Source organism: Poecilia formosa, unplaced genomic scaffold, assembly GCF_000485575.1.
Source record: "Poecilia formosa unplaced genomic scaffold, Poecilia_formosa-5.1.2 Scaffold528, whole genome shotgun sequence".
NCBI classification, from domain to species: Eukaryota; Metazoa; Chordata; class Actinopteri; order Cyprinodontiformes; family Poeciliidae; genus Poecilia; species Poecilia formosa.
This window is the reverse complement of record NW_006800467.1, coordinates 174,900-200,212: the sequence shown is the minus strand read 5'-3', so window position 1 is coordinate 200,212 and position 25,313 is coordinate 174,900. Positions and strand designations below refer to the sequence as shown.

Genomic DNA, 25,313 nt, shown 5'->3' with positions numbered 1-25,313 from the left:
TGGTGTGAGGCATCTGCGTGTGGATGTGAGGGCCCGTGGCCAACCTTGTGCGGTCCACACTGTGTAGTCAGCCAGGCCACTAGACAAAACTTGAGCCCCGAGGTTATCACACGCTCAAGTGGTGCAGTGTGCCGTCCATTACCTCACTTTACTATCTCCACATCCAGAAAAAGGGAAACAAGCTATTCATAGGGCCTCTCAGAGCCCAGGCAGAGTGCTGGGTAAAGGTTATATAGTAAGAACACATATCTCATTGTGTCTATGAGGTCATTTGCAATCTTTAAACAAATACGGAGGCACAAAACCATAAATTCTGTAAAACCCTCCTTCCTTAGCCTTGGTGCTAAAAGCTAAATATGTGGGAATGATAAAAAAAAAGTGACTTTTCAAGAATCTGCATTGCAAAAGTATTTGCACTCTGAAGTTTTTCAATTTTGTAAACCACAAACCTCAACATGTTTTCATTAGAGGTGGGACTCGATTAAAAGTTTTAATCGAGTTACCTGCAATGTCTGTAATTAATTAATCAACATTAATTGCACTTTAATCAAAAACCATGTATGGACAAAATAAACACTTGTAATTTGATTAGAAACAGAAATCAAATTACATTAAAAATTCACATGAAACATAAATCAAGATAAGTCTTCCATTTGGGTTTAAAAGAAGACAAAAAATCTTAAAAGACATTTTTAAAAGAAGCCGAGTCATGGTCAATGATATATGCACAAATATACAGACATACAAATTGAACTACACAGTTAATGCTGTTGCTGGAACAAACAGTTGGAGAAGGAAGTAAACAGACAATCCACCAAGGTGACTGTGGCTTGTGTATATAAATTTATGAAAATTTAAAAAAAAACATGTTCTTAAAGTAAATAGCTGAACCTTATCTTCTTTTTCTGTCCATGAGAAAAATTAATTATTCAAATGCAGATTATGTAGGGGTAGTTTAACTTCCCTTCAAGCTATAATAAACAGGCTTAGCTTAAAGTGACTTTTAGGTTCCAATTTATATGTTTTGCACAAACTATCTGCAGATGAACTTACTGAGTGTACTTTTGGCTTGATTAAATGTTAATTTGGCTTCTCCATTCGCTATGTCATTACTATTTCTCCTTTTCTGGCTTCGTTAAGTATACTTTTTTTTTCTTCTTGTATTTCTTTTTTTTCTTTTTTTTTTTTTTACATTATTTCGGACATGTTACTCAATACAATTATCATGAGCACAAGCCTTAACACAGCTGAAAAGGTTTGAATAATTATGCCGCCATACGTCCTGTAATAGTTGATAAAGTGTCCTGCAGTAATTCCCTTTGTTGCTTTTAATGGTTGAATTTAAATTTGACCACCATTGTTAAAAAATGTCTAAAATGTTTGTTTAGCATAAAAACTTGAAAAGCTTCCTTTAAAATTCACCTCCTCCACACGTCACTTTCAACGTGGAACATGCTTTTCTTGGGTTTTACTCTTTGTTCTTTATCAGTCGCACGTTCTCAAGTAAGAAGGAAGTTCATTAAAGGATGTTGACATATTTAATAAAAAGAAAACAACAAAGTAATGAGGGGGGGAAGGGAAATCCTAAGCTTGTTCGAACACAAACAGGATTCATGGCTAATGCATTAGACCACGTTTTGGGTTAGAGGCCAGAGATAGGGAGACTGTGTGCTGAACTGTACATTCAGTTAATGATAAACCAAACAAGCTGGGTTAGCTCTGTAGCCTTGCAAAACAGTACTTGTTGAAACTTAGATTAAGTTAACAATCGCTCGTAAGGGAAACTGTAAATACTGAGCTAACCACCCCACTCTCAAAAAAAATTGTGTTTTTAGCCTTTAAAGTGTTAATGTCAGAAGGAGAGCAAGGCAAAGTAAACACTTTTAAAACCTAAGACTTCCTTCTTTGGAGTTTCACCTGAAACTAAAAGGAACTCTGTAAAGCACTCACTGCATACCTATATGGCAAACATCTTGAACTAAAATAAATACAAAACTGTCTTCTAGCTTCATAAGACAGATGTATAGCTTGTAGTTTGTTCACTCTGGATTTGAATGTAGCCCTGAAAAAAAAAAAATGTCAGGGTTTCTGTTATATTTTTTTTCCTCTCCTTCTGCCATTTTTTTTAGTCGGCAGGCCTCCATTCTGGTTGCTAAAACAACATAATTATATGTAGTTAAGCATAAGCTGCAGAGAGGAGTGAATGAGAGGCATACGCTAAGCATGGAGGAGAGAGAGAGTGCTAGGGAGTAGTGGTTTGTCATTACTGGTCTGTTTGAACCTTACAGAAAATAAGCAGCCTAAACTTGAGACTGAGCCAGTGGTACTTTGTACCCTGCTCCCATTTCTTGCCAAAAGTCTTTTTTTTTCCAAGTTGAAAAGCTCACCGCATACATAAACAGCATAAAGTCTCAAATACGGGAGAGAAATCGCTACAGCTCAAATACGTGTGAAAGCATGCTAAGCCAAATTCGTAAAACTGCATTTTTCACCATTTTAGAATATACAGTGCCTTGTAAAAATATTGATTGGCTTAATATATATATATATATATATATATATATATATATATATATATATATATAATTTATTAATTTACTTATTTATTTATTTATTTTTTTTGATGTCACAATATTAGAACATAGAACATATTGGTAAAAGATTCTGTTTCATCTGCATTTCCATCATCCTGTAACCTTTAGCTTTTTGGGCAATGTGTTCGGTTTGAACATCTGCAGATGTAAAACTGGCTAAAGGTGACAGTAAGATATAAAATGTATATTTAGACACTTTGAATATATAAGCCAACAATTATTGATGACGATATATTCACAATATTTTGTGTAGGCCTAGTTGCATCCACATACATCAATTAGCTTTATTGGAAGTATATATGATAGAACAGAAAGTAGCGCATAATAGTAAATAAAAAAAATAGCTTTCAACTTTCTTTAACTTTTTGCTAAGTAATTCAAGCTTAGTAATATTGGATGGAGAACATCTGTGGTCATTAGTATTCAGTCCTACCATAGATTCTCAACAGAATGTAGGTCTTCAACAAAACTTTGATAAGAACGTTGACACGTCTTTTGACTTGAAAGTCATGTGTGTGAATGCCATGCTGTGAATGGTCGGTAAACCATTCACCACCTACAGGTCTGGCAGCAAATTACAAATAAAGCATTGTTGTTTTTTTTTCTTTTTCTTACAATGCTGTTCGTCTTGCATTTGTAAGAAAACGGCAAGATGAGTGTGTTAATTTTTACAAACTTGTTAAGTGTTAAAAGTGAAATTGTTCTATCAAAAACATTACCATTGGTCTCTATGTTGCCTTTCTTGCTAGTTTTTATTATATTCTTTAACAAACAGCCTTTACAAAGTAGTCTTCAAACTTCAGAAATTTACTTTATATTATATTAAGGGTACCAGAGTAAAGGGATCATGTCTTCCAGTCATAAATTATGTTCAGCCTTGTTTTTCTCTGTTGCGTAAAATAAAAAATAAAGTCTCTAGTTGAAATCTCAAGAAGGTGGAACATTTCAAGAGATCTAAAAGCTTTTGCTTAAGGCACTGTACATTATGAGTTCTATATACTCCAAATTGAGGTTTTATGTCTCATCTGAAACCAGACAGTTGACCATTACAAGTGAAATTGCAAACTACAAACTACTACTACTCAGCAGGCACCTCAAAATCAGCCTCTGCAGAGTCCAAAAGCAGTCCACTACCCCACCCACCCTCCACAGTCATTCACACCTAAATGCCGTCAACCCACACACACACACACACACACACACACGCATACACACACACACATGTACCATTCTTTCTTTTCCCCATCTTGATTAGATTACAGTGAGCGGGTTGGTGACAGCCTCTGGGCATGCTTGAGGAGCGGTTGATATCTGAGCCGTCCTCCTCGCCCCGCACTCTCAGCCAGTCAAGACGGAAAGAGATAATATGTCTAAAGAGCTGACCTTACTGACAAAAACTGCTTCTGAAGGGCCCCTTTGAAACTAATTTGTCAACATTGAATGCAATAGGCAAAAACTGTGATATATTTTAGAAACTCATGTGGTGCTTGAACAAATATTTACTGGCTGATCTTGCATGTGCTTGAATCCCCTTTTCACTAAATTGGAGCATTTCAAACGATATCTGTCTCTTAATATCCATATTTCAAGAAACTGAGTAAGAAACCTCTGCATCGAAAGGTGACTGGACACAGATACAACGATTGCATTGGCTTCAGAATAAAAGCCTCATATCTATCTCTCTGACAAAAAAAAAAGCAGAAGCTGTGCCAAAACAGAAAGGCCTTTGTTCCTATTGTGGCTCCTGACCACCTACCAAGGGGTCCTTTAGTGAAGCGCTCACCCTGGAATGATCAGACCCCATCGCCCCCCAAGGCTCCACAGGCCTTGCCGAGACCTCTGGGCTAAACACATCCTGCCCATCTCCTGAGAGATTATCCAACTCAATGAACACATTGAGAGCAGAAAACAGTGGACGAAAGTGGAGCCTGCTATTCAGCTCTATGTGAAACCAGAAGTCTTTATTCGCACTCAACAGCGGAGAGGGAGAAAGAAACCAGAAGACGTGCGGCACTTACTTGCTACTTCCAGCGAGGCATTGTGGCTCACTGCCTCTCCCAGGTAGTTGCGGGCAACGCAGACGTAGGAACCTTCGTCCGGTTTGCTCCGTCGTCCGTGGACGATGCGCAGGAAGAAAAGGGAGCCACTGGGCAGCAGCATGCGTTGGGAGCGGGGATTGTCCCTGTCTGTTTCCACCCGCTCACCATCTTTGTACCACTCCACCGTTGGAGAAGGCCGTCCCTCCGCCTTACAGTTGAGTGTGGCAGGCTCCCCTTTGGATACGATCAGGTCAGATGGGTGCTCTACAATCCTAGGTGGGGTGTCCTCTTGGCGCAGCCGAGATCCTGAAAAGGAAATGAAACGGTGAAAACTAATGTCTTCAGAAATCTACAGCCCTAAAAGAGTAATTTGGCTGAAAATGGGTGGCTTGCCCACCTCGTAGGGATAGTTTATACATAAACTTTATAAATTTTATACAATTTTATACAATGTTTATAATGTATGTCACTTTATATGACATACATTTTGTCACATTACAACCTGCAGTGTGTTTTAGACATGATTGTGAGGTAGAAGAAAAACAACTCATGGTTTTCAAATGTTGTTGCAAATAAAAATCCATCTTTTGGCAACCAAAGACTAACGTTTTTGCCCATTTATTGTTGCAAAACAACTCAAGCGCAGTCACAGTGGATGGAGAAAATCTGTACATAGATTTGATAGTCTTGCCATGTATTCTCAACAGATTTTAGGTCTGGACTTTCACTCAAAGTTTCTAATACATAAATATGCTTTGATCAAAACCCTTCCATTATAGAGCAGGCTGTATGTTTATGGTCGCTGTCCTGCTGTAAGGGGAGACTTTGCCAAAGTCTTCAGTTTTTTGCAGCTTCCAATAGGTTCCCTGTGTTTAGCTCCATCTACCTTCTCATTAACTCTGGCCTGCTTCTTTCTTCTCTAGTCTGCTGAAGAAAGGCTCACAGCACGAGATGGTACCACCATCTTTCACTGTGGGGAAACATGTCTGCTATGTCCCCTACATAGTTTGTGGCAAACCGCAAACAAGACTTCTTTGGTGTTCTTTGAAAGATGCCCTGCTGCTTTCCACTCTTTCATAAAGGCCAGATTTGTGGAGATCATGACTAATGGTTGTTCCTTTTGAGAGACTTCCACCTGAACTGTGGATGTCTGCTGCTACCATGAGCCTCTTGACTGTTTGTCTTAATTCCCTCCTTGCCCAACTTGTCATTTTAGGTGGAAATGTCTTCGTAGATTTGCTGTTGTGTCATATGTTTTCCATTTTCAGATAATGGATTGAACAGTGCTCTGGGAGACGTTCAAAGCTTGGACTACTGTTTCATAACCTAACCCTTATTAAATTTAGAGGACTTTGTCCCTGACCTATCCGCTGTATTCCTCGTTCTTTGTGATGCCATTCTTATGTTAATGTTTTCTAGCAAACTTTAGAGGCCTGAATAGCTCTGTTCTTAGATTAAAGAACTCACAGAGGGACTCTATTAATCGGAAGGTGTAAGGACAAAAATTGAGACCATTGCCCCTGGTAGCTACTTCCATGTCGCAGGAGGCTATATCCATTTTAAAGTCAGCTATCGATCTGAGTAATAATAGGCCAGCACCAGTGACTAAGCAGCCAGCCAAACCTGGCTAATGAGAGGGAGAGTACTGACTGGCGTTAGTCTAAGAGAGGTTGATGATTAGCATGCCTGGCTTGGTCACACACTGGATTGCATACTTCCTCTACTGTCTGTTTGCAGGGATGGGCAGGCATTAACACTGGATAAGCTAGCTGCCAGCATGCCTAAACTGGTCACCCACAACTCACTTATTTCTTTAAAGAAAACTTTGTCAATAAAAATGTAAATACATTAGATGCACTGATGTGTTCTTTAGACAGATTATATTACTGTAATCCAATGCGACATCAAGCATAAACATAATATATTACACAAAGCTGAAGGTGGCTTCTGATTCAGCTGATGGCTAGATGGTGTTTCCACCTAATCTTTTAAAACCTAGAACATCTTTAATTGGGTCTAATTTCAAAACTTCATATACATAAGACTGTTCTAATATGGACTAGATTATTCTACACTAAATCAGAATACTTAAACATAGTGTCTAATTTGTGCAAACTTTATTTGACTTGTGAACACACAGTCTTGCCACATTGGATTGTGAAAGTTATTGAACTTTCACAATTCAAATAAAGGTCTCATTAATTGGCAACCCTGCCAACAATTATTTTGATATAGTTTTCTTCCAAGAAGAGATTAAGTCACCGCACTGACTTAATCAGTTTAGCTATGGTGACCAGTTTAGCTATGCTAGTTGTTAGCCTATCCAAGATTAATGCTAGCCTATCCAAGGCTAAGCCCAGTCTATATACTAATGGACAACAGAAGAAGAAGGCAATCTAATGGATGACCAGCTTGTGCATGCTAGTCACCAGCCTCTCCAAAGCTTACACATGTCAGAACTCTCCTTCTCATTAGCCAGCGCCGGCCACTCACTTAGTGGTGTCGGCTTATCATTTATCCAATCAGTAGCTACATTAAGAATGGATATAGCCTCCTGTGACAAGAAAGCAGCCAGCACTAGGTACACTAAGGTCTTTGTTTTAATACTAATACCACGCCATATATTTATGAACTAGACCACTTCTAAAGGTGCAAGCAAATGGGCTGAATACAATGCCTTAAGATCTACAAGCATAAAAAAGTCTAGTCAGTATGAATATTTTTGGAAAGCCCTAACCGCATTTTTAGCCTTTTAATAGTATAGCTTCTTTTTTTTTAACATTCTGTTATTTATGAGTGGTACTCTATTCCAACCCACATTCACTGCTTGTATGTGTGCCTCTTTCTTTCAGTTTCCAGACAACACTTAGCATGTGTGAATGCATAAAAGACAATACTTATTGCATGTCTACTGAACTGACATTGAGTAATTAAATTAACACAAAGAGAAAAAAAAATCTGTCAAGAGTGAATTGTGAGGTTTTGAAGATACAAGGGGTAGAGATAACAACTGACCAATCGAACATCACTTTTTAATTAGAATGTGTGCTCCTTCAGTAAAGGTTAACAACGCTGCAATTTATGTGACCGACATTTCTCAGATCAAAGAACAGAGCAACAGAAACAAGGAATGATCTGTAAAAAAAAAAAAAAAAAAAAGCAACACACCTTAAAGGCAAAAGGAAATTAACAGATAAGAGATAAGATAAGAGCGCACCTCACAGTGGCCTCGCAAACAGGGAGCCACACCGCCAGGGAAGCTAAATCAGTGTCAGCAGCCGTGTGAAAGGAGTTAACACCCGAGTGCCATCTCTGGTCATTACTTCTGCTCCCTGACCACTCAGCTGTGGCTATCAAAGCTGATTTACATGCAAATCAGCTCCCTGTTGTTAATTCCTGAAGGGTGGGTCTTGCACTGCGCTTCTGCACGCAAGTTCTGTTCGTCAGAGAGTGACACAGGGCTCATCCCTCCTCGCCATAATGCCCACCGTAGGCTTTTGGAGCCCATTCAGCACCAATTAGAGGGAGTCAGGTCTAATTGGAGGCATCGGCCTGCAATTAATTTATCCAGTATCCCGTGAACTTGCCACACTGCCTCATTTATGTGCCATCCACCCAGCCCCTGCCCTGGTTTTCTTCAGAAAGTAGTGCTGAGAAGGCATCTTCCATTGGTTGCCAAGTTCTTTTTTTTAATTTTATTTTTTTAGTTAAATCAGCATAATTAGTGACAGCTCTGTGGAAAGATTAATCACTTCAATGCAAATGCGTAGTATGGCCGGTGAAATATAATTAATCCAGCCGCCCAGTAGAGAACATTTTGATCATGACTCCTGTAAAAACGTCAGGTTTAGCCCAACAGTGACAGCAAGCTAAACTGAGTGGATGTTTTGAAAATTAACTGATAAAATTATGACAAATGCTTACATTTTTACCATCTCTCCCGTTAAATGTATGCATCTCATCAACCTTTCGTTCTTCCTTAACTTATACAAAATCATTGATATTCTGAGTAATCACACTTTCTGTGCATAATTCTGTGTAAAAACACAAAATCTTGTCAAAGTTTTCCATTTCTACTTCAAATATCTTAGTACACTTGAAATAAGACAAAACTAACTTAGAAGTTACTTTTCAGAAAGACACAAGAGCCTGTTTTAAGTTAATAATTCCTTAATAGTGATAAAAACGAAGTGGAGCACTAAATTATTCTCATAAATTAAATGTCTTGTTCCATTTGCAGATTACTTCACTTGTAACCAGTAATTTTTCATCAGTATTAATAAATTATTGATAACAATCTCCAGTGTTGCTTATAAATTAGTTTTGTCTTATTTCAAGATATTTAAGCTAGAAACTAGACTTGGTGTGATTTTATGTTTTTTGTGGCGTAAGAGTCTTTTAGCTTAAAATTATTCAGAAAACATTGTCATAAACTTTATGTTCCATTTCTAGTTTGGACAAAGCGAATGATCTGTTTGAGGGAATTAATTTCAGTTAAAATTTAGCGTCTATACTTCTATTTTTTTTTTAAAGCTTGCTTACAGAGCTGCATAATTTGGAATGCACGACTAACAGTTGGCAGGGGTGAAAAATTATATCTGAAACAGATGGAAAATTAGATAGGAACACATCAACCCTCTGGTGAGATTAATTATCTCACTCTCTGGCACTGAGTAAAGTCCAGCCTTTGGAACCGCCTCAAGCTTGAATAAACTAATTATATTCCAACTCTCATCAGACAAACTTTTGAACTAACAGACCTAATGACAACAAGGGTCATCCAATGGTTCAGGGGAACCCTCCATTACTGCTGCATCAACTGCCCCTCTGCCACCGCCCTTTAAACGCCAATGCATGCTAGCATGTTTTATTAAAGAGGACTTTAAAAGCGCCACTGCTATCTGCTCTGTTCTTACCCACCCAGAGTTGGACAGCTTCTCTCTAATTTGAAGCAGAAGTTTGGGTTTTTACAGAGGCCATTAACTATTTAGATGTGACCCACTGGGAGGAGAACTGTGCAACGATGAGCGCTGTGTTTGATCAAAGAGTGCTCACTGTGGATAATTACACTGGATCTGCATGATTAACATGTAAACTCCAAATACAATGGAAAGCAAAAGAGTTTTTATTGGAGCTCTGGGTGATCGTTTCGAGTCAGTGAGATGCTGAAAATTGAGCCGGTATCGCGAACTTGCAGCTCTGACTTGCAAGTTGTTCTTTAAACACCACACAGGAACATTTAGTAAGAAATAAGCAATGCCTTGAAATCTAAAAATGATTTAAAAAATATTTCAATAGAATTTCCAAAGCACTAATAGAGAGAGGGTTGGCATTTTATAGAGGAACCGTTAACTGTTTAGTTATGGCTTAATGAGCGGAGAACACTTCAATCAATAATAAACGTTGTGTTGAGTGTTCACTGCAGATGATAACACTGGATTCGCATGACTAACAAGTAAGCTTGGTGTATAATGTAAAGTTCAATAATATCTGTCAGTGGTGGTGTCCAGATACAACTTTTTAGTCTCTGATGTGATATAAATATTGCAGCTTTAAGTATTGGCCAATATCAATATTGACCCGATACGATATCAGCATAAATCATACTTTTATTATTTTGTAGTGAGGAATGTTAGAAAAGGCTTGATCAAGTGATTTTACTCAGAACAATAGTCAACAACAACAAACATGACTCATTTAGCAGGATACAACTGTTGCCAGTAGAGGAGGGCGTAATTGACTTCAGTTCAAATTTTATCACAACATTTTGTTTTATTAATATGATAATGATAAAGATTATGGTTTAAAAAAAAACCTTTTTATTGCTTATTATTTAGGTAACGAGTAGTTTTGCAGGCATGGCATTCGCAAAAAGTAACTATATTTAATCTTTATTTTTAGTCTTTTTTAATGTACTTGATGCTCTCCTAAAACAAAAAGAGGAGAAAACAATAAAAACAACATTTCTGGTCACACTTTCAGTTTTTTTTTTGTTTTGTTTTGTTTTATCCAACATCATTAGCTTTAATACATTTATCCTGACAACAATACATCAAAATTCTTATGGTAAGAAATTTTTCAGAATAAATGATAAACAATATGATAAATGCCCACCCGTAAATGCTGGATAGAAATTCTGGGGCGGACAAAATACTTTAGTGGAATGCTTCTATCAGCATCCAATCTTAGATGCAGGTTGATATAATACAATACTGACTTTCTTTGGCTGATATTGGAGCGATTTATGATATCAACGTCGGACTGGGACACCTCTAGTCTGATATTCAAAAGCTACAGAGAATAAGTTGGGAAAGCATTCTAAGTACAGTCCTGTGTCAGCTTTGTCACGCTGATCCAAACAGATACTCGGTGTGAACTCTGTTACCTCAACTCCAATACCCCTCGTCAAGGAAATAAAAGAAAACAACAACAACAACAAAAACAGAGAGAGACCCACGCTGAGGGTGGGAGTATCCCACCACAGGACATTCTGATGCTCCACTCTACAGGTGGAAGCACTCCAAGATTACAACTGATTTAATTGCTGTAACTACTGCACAGACAGAGGGCCAACTCTAAAACTGAAACAAGAGAGGAGCAGAGTGCACACTTCACCACTGAATCAAGCTGTTCAGAGTCTCTTGCTCTTTTTACTTTGAGTCAATCTAACCCACCCGCCCCGAGCGCTGCCCTTCCTTCCCCTCTACTGCTTTCAAGCACCTCTCTCTTATGTTTTATTCCAGCCTCTATCCCCCCGCCCCCTCCCCATTTGCTTGCAGACAGAGAATGTGAGATGAGCTAATGCAACACACAGCCTTACCGAAGGGAACCTGGGACTTCTACTGCAAGGATCTGATCGATTGTTGCTCGGGGCCAGATTCTCCCTCTGCCTTCACCCTCACACTTGCCAGTGAGCTTCTATGTTTTTTCTTTTTATTTTGTTTTGATTTTCTCCCCTTCATTTACTCATGAACACACACTTAAACATTCACGAACTTCAAGCTAAGCTTTAGGAAGCTTCACGCTTGCAGTGGAGGCAATTAGAAAACAGCAGTTCTCAGAGACATTCAAACAAACATACAAAAGAAACCCCCAGCAAAGCCCGACAGTAACAAACATGCTGAAGGCATACACTGTCCAATCCCATCAAACGTCCCTGACTGAAACTGACCCACCTGCAGTTGAAATGCAAAGACTCATGAGGGTCTTTGGGAATTTTGTTCAGGTTCCTATCACTCTCCAGGTCTGGATAAAAATAGCTTTATCAAGAGATTTGTGATGGTTCTCAATGAGCCAGAGGCAACATGGTTCACAGCAATCAGATCAGCAGTTGTTTGCATATTAAGGCTGAGGTCTTTTTTTTAATCGATTCATCTGTGTTTTGGTGCCAAACCTGATTCTCATCTGGCCACATGAGTTCCTGATCTGTCAATAAATCACACAACACAAGCTGGCTTCCTCAATGTGGGGCGCAAGTAGGAAAGAAGTTGATTTACAATGCAAACAAGAGGAAACACAGAGAAGTCATCATCCAGTTATCAATCACTGATGGGTCAGAAACTCTAAAGTTCAACCTTTTTAAGGTCATTGAACTCCACTCAACCACTTATTTGACTGAAGAAGTCTTGAACTATTACAACTATTGGTTGTAATAGTTGTAATAGTTGTAATAGTTTTCAAAAGAGTAACTTTTCAAACAGAAACTGTTTTCTGTGACAAGATGACAAAGTTCAGTCAAGCTGGGAGAGAGTGAGGCTTTCAGAAGATAACAGAAAGGCTGGACACAGTACACCAAAGGTGCTCAAATAATGTCCACTTTTTTTGCAAAGTTTAGCATTCTGGATCTAGAGTAAATTTTTATTTTCTCATTTTGAGCTTTTAATCACTGGTCATATTCGATTTGGAAATGTTGCAGCCTTCTGGAAATCCCACAGTTAAACTGATTAGCTAGATTATATTAATGTACAATAACAAGTAGTACACAAGCTATCTTTTAGATTCAAGCTGCACCAACAGGCTAAAAAAAGCCATTTGCTGAAAGAACAACATATTCAGAGCAGAAATTAAGTCAACACTGTATAAAATATATAAACATTTTGCATTTAAGGTAAAAAAGAAAAAAAAAACAGCTCTGACTTTGTCTGCACCTTTCACTGTCCAATTATTGATCGGTTAATCCAAAAAAATAATCAATAGACCAGTCTTAAATCGCATTGATGATAAGTCAATCATAAAGGCTTGGGTTTTATAAATGTTGATGTTTGAAGAAGCTGCAGATGTATCCTTTGCTACAAATGATCAAGCGGTTCACTAAAGGAAAGCGGTTATTTCGTATTAGGCAATAACATGTTTATTTTCTTATTTTAAAAAAAGTTAATGATGAATTATTCTACAATGACAGGATTATTATTATTATTATTATTATTATTTACTTAGCTTTTATATTTTAATGTATTTTTACAATATTCTATAAAAAAGCCCTAAGTGATGAAATAAAAATCTGCAGAATGTGCCAGTTCTTTTTATCAGATTCATCGTCAGAACAATTGATTGATCGTCACAATAACTGATTGTCAGAATAATCATTAAAATAGTTGATAACTAAAATAATTGCTACTTGCAGCCCTAAACCTCTCTAATAACTTTGTCCTTATTTTAAAAAGTTACATTTTTTTTAACCAGGTATGAGAATATGCTTTGTGTTTTGGTGCTGCATGGCTGACAGCCGGGACGGCAACCCTGCAGGATCTCTGACTCCCAGCAGCCCTCAGGACCACAAAAAACAAACAGGGTTGCTTTTATCCAGACCCACAGTCATTCTTTAAACACGGCGCTCTTGGCCTCCTCAAATAAAACCCTAAACCCACACGGGCAGAATAATGAATGCAAAACATAGAACCCTAATTACTTTCCACTTGCTATGTACATACAGGAAGAAATGCCGTAACGCTGGAGAGAAACTGAAAGGAATTATAAGAAAATTATAAAACAATTACCTAGCACTAGTAATCAGTTACAGTTCAGTGATTTCCATAGCTTCAAAATAAGTGTGCCTCCGTTTTGCACAGCTTTTTTTCCATGGCTACTATCTTGGCAACATGTGGGGAAGAGTAAGGGAGTAAGAGTAAGGGTAAGGGCGCATGCCCTTTACATAGAGGAACTCGCCAGGGAAGGAGGACAGTGAAGCAATTTAGATTTGTTGTCAACTCAGCCCCCCGAGGTCAGGAGACAGGATAATGCGTCTGCTTCCTTGAATGATAAAAACGGCTTCACAGTGCAACACAGTTCACTCTAATTGCTGCAACCGAACAAATCTGAAGCTGTACAGATTTGAGAGAGACTGCATTGGGCAAAGAGTGGGCAGAGATTTGCACTTTGGTTCAAGCTCAATCTACAAACTCCTAATTATTACAATACAAACAGCTAAAAAGGCAATACATCACTCCAATTAGATTACATCACTTCAAATCTAATATTCCTGACACAAGAATTAAATGCACCGACAAGAAAGGGTTTTTATTCCATTTTGGGGGTGTCCTAACTGGGCATTACCTTTTGGAAGCAAATAGCTGCCTCCTGCATCCTCATGGAAGAAAGAGACTTTAAAAGATCTGCTGCTGTTTTATCAACTTTCCAGACCTCTCAGGTCTTCTGGTTCCGCTCTGCATCCCCAAAACCAGAACCAAACGAGGTTTGGTTCTGGCATAGAATAGAGTTTCTATGCACCTCTATTCTGGAACAAACTTGCAAAACCAAATTGCAAAACAGCTGAAACACTGAGTTCATTTAAATCAAGGGTAGACCATTAATTACTGGAACACTGATCAACCCGTTAGGTGTATTGATGATTTTGATGATGAAACTCCACAAAACATTATTGGTTTCTCAATTGTTAATGATGTTTTTGTGACTTCTCGTTTTTGTGCTTTTATGATGCAAAGAACTTTGAACTGACATGTTGTGAAATGAATATGCTATGCAAATAAACTTGATTTTTGTGGAATTTCACAATGAATTAAATGAATTACTTTTTACTTTGCCCTTGAGAAGATCCACTATTTTACTAAGGACAAGCTTGACACATTTTGAGAAAACTGAACTGTCTTTTACACTTGGTTAGTCCAAAATGATATCCAACTCAACATGTGGAAAGAGGATTTGTCATAAGGTCATTTGGCAAGAAAAACCGGTCTTTATGTTGATTGGTCTGTTGGTGTATCTGTTTTTTTTCCCTACCCTATGTGTTTTTTTTAATTTTTTTATCTGAGTTACATTTATGTATATGTAAATGAGTGGGCATTTTTATTTGCTCTTGTTAAAATCGATAAAGAGATGTTTTAAAAAAGAAAAAAACTGAAAATTTACACCAATTATAGAGCAGTAAAGTTTTATTTCCCCCACTGAAGGAGGTGAAGGTCAAAGAGAAAGACCATAATTATCAGGTGTTTCACCAGGCTGACACATATCGTGACCACCCACATCCAGAAGTCCAAGTATGCAATGGCACAGATATGGAATATGGATTTGTGATAAAGGAGGCCAAGCACAGTAGGGCACTCCCTATCTACAGCCCCATTAATCTGTGATTAGGGGACTTAAGGGGGGATTTATGGCAGAGATAAGAGCAGAGGGCGTGTCCCTCTGGGGGCAGCCGGGCGAAGACTAGAGGCATGCGTAGTGAGGAACGCGGCCGGCCAATTTAATGATTGAATGCAAAAGAAAAGGCGACCTCTTCTATTGAATTAAGGGAGATAACAGAGGAGGGTTGGGCAGAGATAAGACGGAGAGAGACGGAGACCCAGGGAAGAGGTGGGGTACTGTACTGCTGCTGATCAGATGACACAAGCAAGAAAAACGAAATGGAATCTGTAGCCGTTTCAGCTCCTACAATCCCACCCCGGAATGTGCTGCATGAACGACTTTGCCAGTTGGATCAGATCAAACCTGTTTTTAATGTTACACAAGGCTATCACTTACACTCCTGAGAGCTGGGATTAGAGGCCTGTGCGCAAGTGTACATGGAGACGCAGGGGTGGGGTGGTAAGGGGGGTGATGGATGGCGTTATGGCCTCTTTCTCTCCTCATCTCTTTGTCTCCATTTGCCAAACAGAACGGTGTATTGTTATCTTCCCTTACGCTACAGCAGCACTTGAGCAGAGGTATCGCCTGACTTAAAATGGTACCTCTGTTCAAATTTGTGCATTTTCAAGTCAAACAAAGACGTTGCTTAATACCTTTTTCGTTTGTACACATCACAGCATCTTGACTCACGTCATTTGATTGTTTATCTCCCTTTCTGTTACAGTAACTGAGGCAATCATAAGGCTGAGCACAATGGTCCCGTTGATATTGGGGTGGGCTCAGACACAGGCACATTTAAGCCCTTTTCACACTGCAGGGTCTGGCACGGAACGGAACGGCACGCTTCGGTTTGGTTCCACCCGTACTGCTACCCTGTTGTGTTTGCATATAAATGAGGGCAGCATCGAAGCTGTACCTGACGTCATTTTTGAAACTAAACAATGGTTTCGATATAGCAGCCAAAGCCACTTCTTCAGAGATGCAGTGGAAAACTTTCTCTTTCCTCGTTGACCGATTTAGTTTGTTCTGTACTCGTTCATCAGGGAGTAAGCGGAGGGAAAAAAATTACCTCATCATGGGACCAGGTAACAGCAGAATATTCGGAGGAATTCATTGCAAATTAAAAATAAAAAATATTAAAAGGAGCACTCTTTACAAAATACAGTAAGAACAGATTAGTGAGAGCCAGCTAGACTCGATCAACGTCTGACTGCAAAACAACCAACAGCTGACTCAAACCAATCAGCTGCTGAATTCAAAGCAGCCCTGCTTGGCGGACCAATTGGAACTACAGCTCCAAGGAGCCGGGTGGAACCGGGTCAGAAGTGCTAATGCAAAAACAGTTGGGCCTACTTTGAACCCGTGCCGTTCCGTTCCGTGCCGGACCCTGCAGTGCGAAAAGGGCTTTAGTGGCATCAGGTATACCAAGGTTTTAAGAACATCCAGTCTCAAACACACTATCCTAGTGTTCCTTCACTATATGGTCTTTTTAAAGTGATACCAAATAAAGTGCCAGAGTAGGCGAAGTTCACAGTTGAACTTTACCTACTCTATTGCTGTGGTCTATTTGTAAATTGACTGAAAAAGGTTTCTGATAGCATCCTGGTTTAAGACCAGGATGGTTTGGAATGATTCCTGGTCTCAAACTTAAATTAGCTCTATTTTACCACTGCAGAAGGCAAACCAAGAGTAGTTTATCTGTCTGCTAAGCAGGTGATAGCAGGCTGGCTACCTGACTAAAAAGCTAAGTATGGGTTATTATACTTTGGTGCAACAAGTTAATTCTACTGCAAAATTTAGTGTGTATTCAACACTGTTTGCTCAAGTTTATTATTCTAAAACATAGCTAACAATGGTGCAACAATAAATCAGCCCAGATTCCCTTAATTTTAGGTGATTGACCAAATCAATCTTAGCTTCCACGAGTGAGGACTGACATACAGATAAGGTTGTCACTGTGGTGAACAATAGTCATGCCACCATTGCAAACGTAGCGACTTTGTTGTCATATTTATAACTTTTCATGAAAAAATAAAATAAAATCAGAATGGGCAGATCAAGCTTTTTAAAGATTGGTTATTGGCCAGAAAACTGTAATCAGTGCATTGCTTAATTATAATCATTATTTTTGGGAAACACTGAAAATTGTTTATTTCCTGTTGTCAATAACAAATATGTATTATGCTATAACTTTTTTGTAAATACTAATAAATCAAGCTTTTCACAAAGTAACCATCTCATACAAATCTATACCCATTAGTAGCACTACATTCAAAATCTTTTGTTATTGTTAGGAAAAAGAAAAAGTTCAAGCTTTAGGGACATCCTTGTTTCAGGATTTCAAATCAAAAGGATGGAACAAGTTACAGCCATAGAAACACCCTTTATTTCAGTGGCTCATTAAAAAAACAAGGTTTGTTTAGTTTCTATTTGGTTTCTATAAACAGCAAACTTACTGATCATTACTGATATAATTTTTTTATAAAAGTATTACTGATTGCACTTTAAAAATCAGGTAACTTTATGTTATTAAAGGTAAAGTTTAAACAGTAATGATTTCTTGGTTAATGTCAAGTTGTCATATCAAAGACATTTTAAATAATGTCAACTTTGTATTAAAAGTGTCATAATTTACCGAATTACGCTTTATGACAACAGTCAAATATTCATGAAGGCTTATTCATGTTCATGACATGTCTTATGTCATGTTTATGACAGTGTCATGACAGTCTTATTCACCCCCCCTTCAAATAGTGTTACCGAATATCTTTATATTGTCAATATATGGTTTTTCATTAAAATGCAAATAATTTTGATTGATTAAATACAACTAAGCACTTAACTTGATCAAAAAGTTGAATCAAGTTTCACCACTTTAGAAAAACACAGTAAAGACAAACTGGACCCATGTCATACATAACATGTTTTGTTAAACTCTCGCTCTAGTTTTGAAGTTTTACAAACCATTGCACTCTTGACACCAGTCAGAATTGCTTTATTACAGTCGCCTCCTTTGATCGCCCTGCTCCTCATTTGTCATCTGTAATAAAGAGACAACATTTCTGCTGATGACAGCATAAGGGGACACTTAGCACCAGAGGTGAATAACACACGGTGAGCTCAAAGGCTGTGGAACATTTACAGTAATGGCTCATCAGTCAATGAACCTGGTGATATCTTTAGGGCAGGAGCACAAGCACGAGTTCCCGACACCTTCATTTGGGAAAAACATCCTTTTACTCATTTAGCAGGGCGATCTTGTGATTGGGCTCCAGTGGGGACCATAAACAATGAAAACAATATTTTCAGTTCTGCTTCAGGCCGTTTTACTAAACACACACAGATTTGGAAGACAACGTGGTTGGAAGCATGATAAAGGGGCCATTTGAGCTCATAAACACCTAAGAACAGGAACGTCTGTTTTTTTTCCCCTAGTCTTTATAAATTTTAAATAGTTTCTTAGTAATGGGTGAACTGTTTTACTATGAATAGCAACATAACTTATAAATGTCTTGCAAAAATATTTGAAAGAAACGCAAAGTTCTTTGCGTTTTGCTGATTTGCTGCCATGATTCTAACACACACCCGAGTAGCTCTGCAAAGCAACAGCAGGACTTCTTCGCTGCCGCACAGTGTTAACCCAGCGCGAGCATCTTAGCGCTCATGTTGGGTTTAAAGGCTGCTTGGAAAAGCAGGTTACGACACGTTAGCAACAAATTAAACAGTTTTGGCTGACAGAAGGCACAGAAATGGAAAGTGCGGAATCCCCTAATGCATCAAATCTTTATAAGAATAAAGATTTGGCCACTTTAAAGTTAAAAAAAACAAAAAAACAACAACAACAACAAAAAAAAAACGGCATCCAGTCCAGGGGCAGCACAGCTGACTCTGTGGGCGGGCAATGCCTGCCCATGCCGCCAGGTCTGGTTTCTATAAAGTCCTTTTGTGTTTTATTTACCATTGTCATAGCAACTGAACTAACGGGTGCCAGGAGGAAAAAGAGCTGAGAACCAAAAGTTTGCCTTTTGGTTCTCAGCCTTTGCGCTGACCTGGGAGTGGATCAGCGCAAAGGCTGAGCCAGGCTAAACATGGAGACCCCTCATTGATTCAAGGTCTGTCTTTGCTTGGACTCCTCTGTTTGTAGGGAGCCTTCTGTTTGCAGGGGGGCCTCTGGTTGGGTGGAGACTCTAGAATGGTTATTTTCCAGAGCAAGTTTCAATTTCACCTTCAGGTCTGCAATCTGACCCTGCAGAGATTTCACTGTTTCTGACTGTGCTTTGAATTTAGAAGCTTGCTCAATGTGACTCTGTATTCTTTGACCATTACTCCTATCAGAGCTTTATTGTGGGGGCATATTTTTCAGTCTCCCTCTTGAAGTACTCCAGCTGTTGAAGAATGCTCTTGTTGGCTGTAAATTTGGAAGAGCAATAAACCTTTGATACATCTTTAATCTCTGGCACGTTTCTTCCATGTTCAGGTTTGACTTGCATGTGACGTTCTTTTTCTAGCATTTTTTGCAGTTTTTGAATCTCCTCCTGCCGTGGAGATACATTTCAGCCTGATATGCAATCCTTTGGTCTCTTTCCTTGTGGAGATCAAAAATCTTATTCTGCAATTCTTTAAGATCGTCTACTTGCTTTGTGATCAATGACGTGTTGGCTTGTCTCTTCTACGACTTCCACTGAGGGGGTAATCATGAAGCCAGCAGAGGGAGTTGTTTCCTGCTCGACTTCCAATGATGTTGAACTCTCAAAGTTACCAGAAAGACTTAATTCCCCCTGGATCTCTCCTGATTCATCTTCCGGCTTAATGGGGTCGTCTGCCATCTTCGAAAGGGAAAATGACAGCGTCATTGTCAACTTATGTTGAGGTCCACCATGTTGACCCATGAAAGCTTAGCTGGAAAAGCTTCATGTTAACAAGCAATCTGTTGCTTCACGTCTATATTCTGGTAAATTCTTGCTTCTCTGAAAGGTGTATAATATCTGGAATCGATATCCCACTCGTTTTGATTAATTTCGAACATGCTCTGAAGAGTGATCTGTCGCGATAGAACTGTGGAACAGGTCTGAGAAAATGCTGTCTGTGAGCAAGAGAGAGATTCCTTTGTGGTATCATAGAGTGATCACTGCTGATGTCATCGATACCATTGAAACTGAACATACAACACAAAATCCTTAAACAAAAACCAAAGGGACAAGTGTGGATGAGCTGCTACTCTTCTCGACACCAGTCTGTTGCAGCAAGTGTCGTTAGAAAGAAACAAACAAAAGCTGTCAAACCCTGCAACGGGTCATGAGGCCAAAAGCCATTCTTGCAAGGATAAATCCAATTTCTTCCCCATATCTTATCAGTTCTTCGGGAACCAGTTGGGAATTTTGTGGTGGGAAAGACTGTGGGGCTTGTTAGGAAGCCGCCTGTCAAGTTGGCTCTGCAGAGCTGGCAGATGGGGCTGAATGGAACAGGGTGGATGTAAGCGGAGAGTCAGTCTGTCGGTTATTTATCACAATGCAACTTTCGCAGACTCGCAGATTCCTCAGCTTGACCCCACGTATTCTCGATGTCAGCCTGGGACGAAAACATCGCCAACACCGGTGTCAGAGATGTCACTCTGTTAGTGGAGCAGAAACTCCAGGACAAGGGGCTGTAATTAATCCAGAGCCCAGATGACAGGATGGGGACCCTCCTGTTTCAGCACACAGAATAGCTGAGGGTTTGTGTTGTAGAGCGGGGATTACAGAAATGAAGCACAGGGGAGTAAGAGTCGGCAATTATCTCGTTTCTGTTTTGCAGCTTTTTAATGAGGTCTGACCAGAGCAACGTCGGAAATTCATGAATGTTTCAAAACAACAGCAGAATAGAAGGAATAGGACTCCATTTTGTTTTCAAAATCTGAGAATGTGAATCTCATTGATTTTTGTTTCCCTCTGTGATTTTGAAAGCTGGAGGTGTTTTATTATTTAGCATTTTACAGCAAATTTCAATCTATACACGTGCATAAAAATTGCATAATAAACCCGACTGTAATTTCATTTAGAAACACATACCAGTGGAGTTTATAACTTTGCAAGAAAATTCCAACTCAAACATTTTCATATTTTGTCCAATTACAACAACAAACTTTAATTTATGTAGTTGGGATTTTAGGAAATTGCGATGAAAAGTGTGACATACATTTCCACGTCAGTCCCACTTATTCTGATATCTCTAATAATCTCTAAATAATGTCTAGTTTGGCGGATTACCTTCAGAAGTTACATAATAGCTAAACAGTGCCTATTTGTATAAATTTCTTAGTATAAAAACAACAGGGCAACGAAGCAATCTCAAAATTTTTAACAACTCAGAGTAGACTTCAATCCCTCATCTGAAAATTGAAAGTGCTGAAAACATTTCATTACATGGCCATCTAGATGAAGTGGCAGGCTGAGCAACATTAATCAGAGAAGTAGGCGAGAGCCCCATGCTGTAACTCAAGCAGAGCAGCTCAGGTGGGAGAATCCATCAGCAGGATGGCTGGTGGTTGTAAACTCCACAAATATGCTGTTTAATGAGAGAGACTAACAAGAAGAAAGCTGTTGAGAGAAAACCATCAGAAGTCCCATTTAAAACTAACCAGCAATCTGCTAATAGTGGATTAGAAATTTGCTAACTTTGAAAATGTTTTGTCAACTATAAAACTGAGACCACGAGTGTAATGTTTACTTCCTGAAGTCGAATCTTGCAGTTAGATATGCAATTCTAAATTTACCCTGTTGATGGCAATCTTTGTCACATGGAGACCATCAACTTTGTTAGTGCTTTAGCATTAGCTTTTACTAAACATCATGTTGATTGAAGAAAATAAACATTTTGTTGCCTAAAATACTATCACAGCATTCCTTTAGTGAACGTTTCATCTTTTATAGTAAAGGACCAATCGGCAGCTAAAAAAAATATGTCATCAAAAAAGTTCAGCCCTTTCTGCTTTATACAATTTCAATACAGTGAAAGGTTGATCTGTTGTTCATTTTTTGGATTAACTGATTAGTAATAGGATAGCAAAATGTGCTAAAAAGGAGAGATTTCTTAAAGAACTTGAACCAAGTGAAGTGAAGTGTACTGCCACTTCGGGGTTCTTGGTAGAACACAGACAAAGGTTTGTTTTATCTTAAATGCAAAATATACAGATTTTTTTTCAAAACCCTGCATCATTTGACTTCCATCAGTCAACCAAACATTATTTGTATAGCACATTGTCTTAGACCAAAGTTTAGCACAAAGTCATCACACCCAGTCAACAATTGATAAATTATATTTTTTCAAGTGCCATCGATTGTTGATTAGTGTTTGATTATTTTTTTAAAAGCAACTCTAAACAGGTGGGTTTTCAGTCTAGATTTAAAAGCAATCTGCTTCAACTGTTTTCCATTTAAAATGTATGCATTACTTATAAGATCAAATTTGAAGTATGTGACTGTAGCATTCAAAAAAACTTGACACCTTAAAGCTTTTGCAAGGCAGTATAAACCAACAACATGTTCTTTTGCAGAAGAAGAATTATTTCTGGGCAGAGCAGGAAAAGTTGTGGTTGGAGGAACGGAGCGGAGGGAAAGCTGCAGCGCGGTGAGCAGGAAGAGGGACGAGCAGCACACTTGGCTGGCACAGTCCAGCCACACAGAGTGCGACATTTGGGCTTGCTGCCAAGAGAAAAGAGCTCTGAAAGGGTGCCAAAGCAGATTGGGGCAGCGGGGCACGGCCAAAAAAACAAACAAACAAAAAAACAAACAAAAAAAAAACACCTAATGCTTTCTAAATGTTATTTGATTGCTGGCACTGTATTGGCCTACAGTTGGAGCAGCTGAGTCTGGTAGCAGAACTGATGACCTTAAATGCTTGTGTAGGCTGGTCTAAATGCTCTGCCAAACACATAATAAAGAAAACCCCAGACAACTGGGTGTTGGAAGGGAGTTTTATGAACACCATGCAGTCGGAGGTACACAAAGTCTGCGAGTTCAAACTTGGGACGTCATCCTCTTGTAACCTCTGGTGCCCTTTAGGTTACAAGAGGTGAGAATGGATCGTATACGTTCCCATGCTGACATTTTCAAGCACTGGTAAGTGATTGTCTGCAAGAGCACCTCAAGTATTGCGGCTGCAGAGGTATTATTAAAGTGAATCTGGGGTTAAGACTCAATGGAGCCATATGGCGAAACGACTCCAATGAGAGGGGCATGGCCCGCGTCCAGCCAAATGGAACAGAAATTGCCCCAAAAGTATCCAAAAACCTGACTTGGAAAAATAAAAAAAAATAAAAAAAAGGGACGCAAGGCTTGCCATGAGATGCACAGTAAATATTTGGTCAAAAATTAATGGAGGGGAAAAGTCTGCCAAGAAGCCTTTTTCTAGACATCCGCAGGGAGGAAAGCCTGTGCCCAGTCTGGCATTAGGAAGAAATTTCCTTTCTGCAGACAACTGCTCACTGGTCTGTCTGCTTTCCAGCAGCCATTTACCAAAACCCTGCCATCAAACACGTACCAGCTGTACAGGTATGCAATGGTTCCAAAAAAATAAAAGAAAATAAAACACTGCTCTCTCATGATGCAAACCAAACTCCTTGCAATAGGGGTGAAGGAATCTGACTTCATTACTTTTTCATCAGGTTGTTGTCTGCACCCCACAGCAGAAACACCTCCAGGTGTCTGGTTTTTATTTTCTTCTTTTTTGGGGAGGGGGGAGTTTAAGTAGGAGACGGAAGTGGAGACTGGGATAATCGAGGTGATGCATGCGAGAGAGCAAATATTCCGATTTCCAACAGCTTTTCCCGAAATGTTTTATAAGTGAAATAACCTCGACTTTTCTTTCCAGTGACACTGGATTCCACTGGTTGTACTTAACTTCTCCCCCACAAAAAGTAATAAACTGTGAAGTGGTCAAAGGATTCATCATTTTCACGCTGAACTCATGGGTTGCAGTAAATCATTCAGATTCAACCGGCATCTCTTAGAAAAAGGCAGCAAACACCACAGAGCAGAAACGCTCAGCAGAAAAAAAACAAACAAACAAAAAAAAAAACGCATTTCAATGTAAATATGTTCATATCCTTAAACTTTTTCATTTTGTCACGTTCCAGTCACATATTAGAGTGAAAAAGAAGAGCAGAAGGTTTTCTTCCATCATATCTCAATCTTACTCCCATAAAGTCTCATCAGCTTTGGAATTGGTATTTTTAAAACTTTGCAAAAGCACATTTTGTGACAACCTCAAACTTGATACACACAAAGCAGAGCAACGATGCTCTGCTTTGTGAATTTCACATCACTGTGAAATTCACAATGATGTGAATTTAAAGGAAAAATGAGAAATGGTTCTCAGAGTCTTTTGCAAATAAAACTGAGTAATACTGATTTACCTCATAACCCTTAAATAATTGTTTTAGTATTACTACAGAGTCAGTAAATAGTGTCCAACTGGGTGTAATTTATACAGATTTTCCATGTCAGTCTCACTTTTAAATACTTCAAAGTCTAACATTCAACATTTATTCACGTGGATGGAGGATGTTTGTATTCACACACAGCTTCCCTCCTGCTTCAGTAAACACCAACAACTGTACCCAATGAGTAGAGTTGTGGTGTAACAGTGACGGTAAAGATGGACTAAACTAGGTTCAGAGTTGATGCATTGAACTGGATCTGAGTTTTTGAGTTATGAAGCCTGCTCCTGCACCTCAGAACTGTTGTAACTTTAACCATTTAACATATAAACACAGTGGGCCACTACTGATGTGCCCTAGTGCCACCTACCACCAGGGCTAGCAAGTTTTCTGAAGGAAACCCTTTATATCATAAAAAATAATCAAGCAAGGAGTGAAACATTCCTAGCCTTTTTCATCTAGTGATTTTTGATTACTATGGCTTTAAAATGTCAAAATTTTGTGTCTTAGAAAATTAGAAAACTGAAAAAATTAACTGAATGGACAGTTGTGATATTGCATTCTAATCAGCTAATGAACTTAAAACGCTTGCAAAGGTTTCCTGAGCCTTTGAACGGTCACTCACTCTGGGTCAGCTGGCTACACAAACATAACTTTTTAATGTAAAATTCAAATTTTATGAAA

General features: G+C 38.8%; 1 protein-coding gene across 4 annotated transcripts in view; it reads right to left on the bottom strand.

Annotated features, from left to right (window-relative positions):
- Positions 1-3,199: 3,199 nt before the first annotated feature.
- The window catches only part of LOC103129234 (roundabout homolog 2-like), a 187,102-nt gene continuing 164,988 nt past the window's right edge, over positions 3,200-25,313 (bottom strand). For all 4 annotated transcript variants that reach the window (XM_016664915.1, XM_016664913.1, XM_016664916.1 and 1 more), the window contains one exon: positions 3,200-4,939. In XM_016664915.1, the coding sequence (XP_016520401.1) occupies positions 4,566-4,939 (374 nt within the window). In that variant the 3' untranslated portion in view covers positions 3,200-4,565. The remainder of the gene's footprint in view (positions 4,940-25,313) is intronic.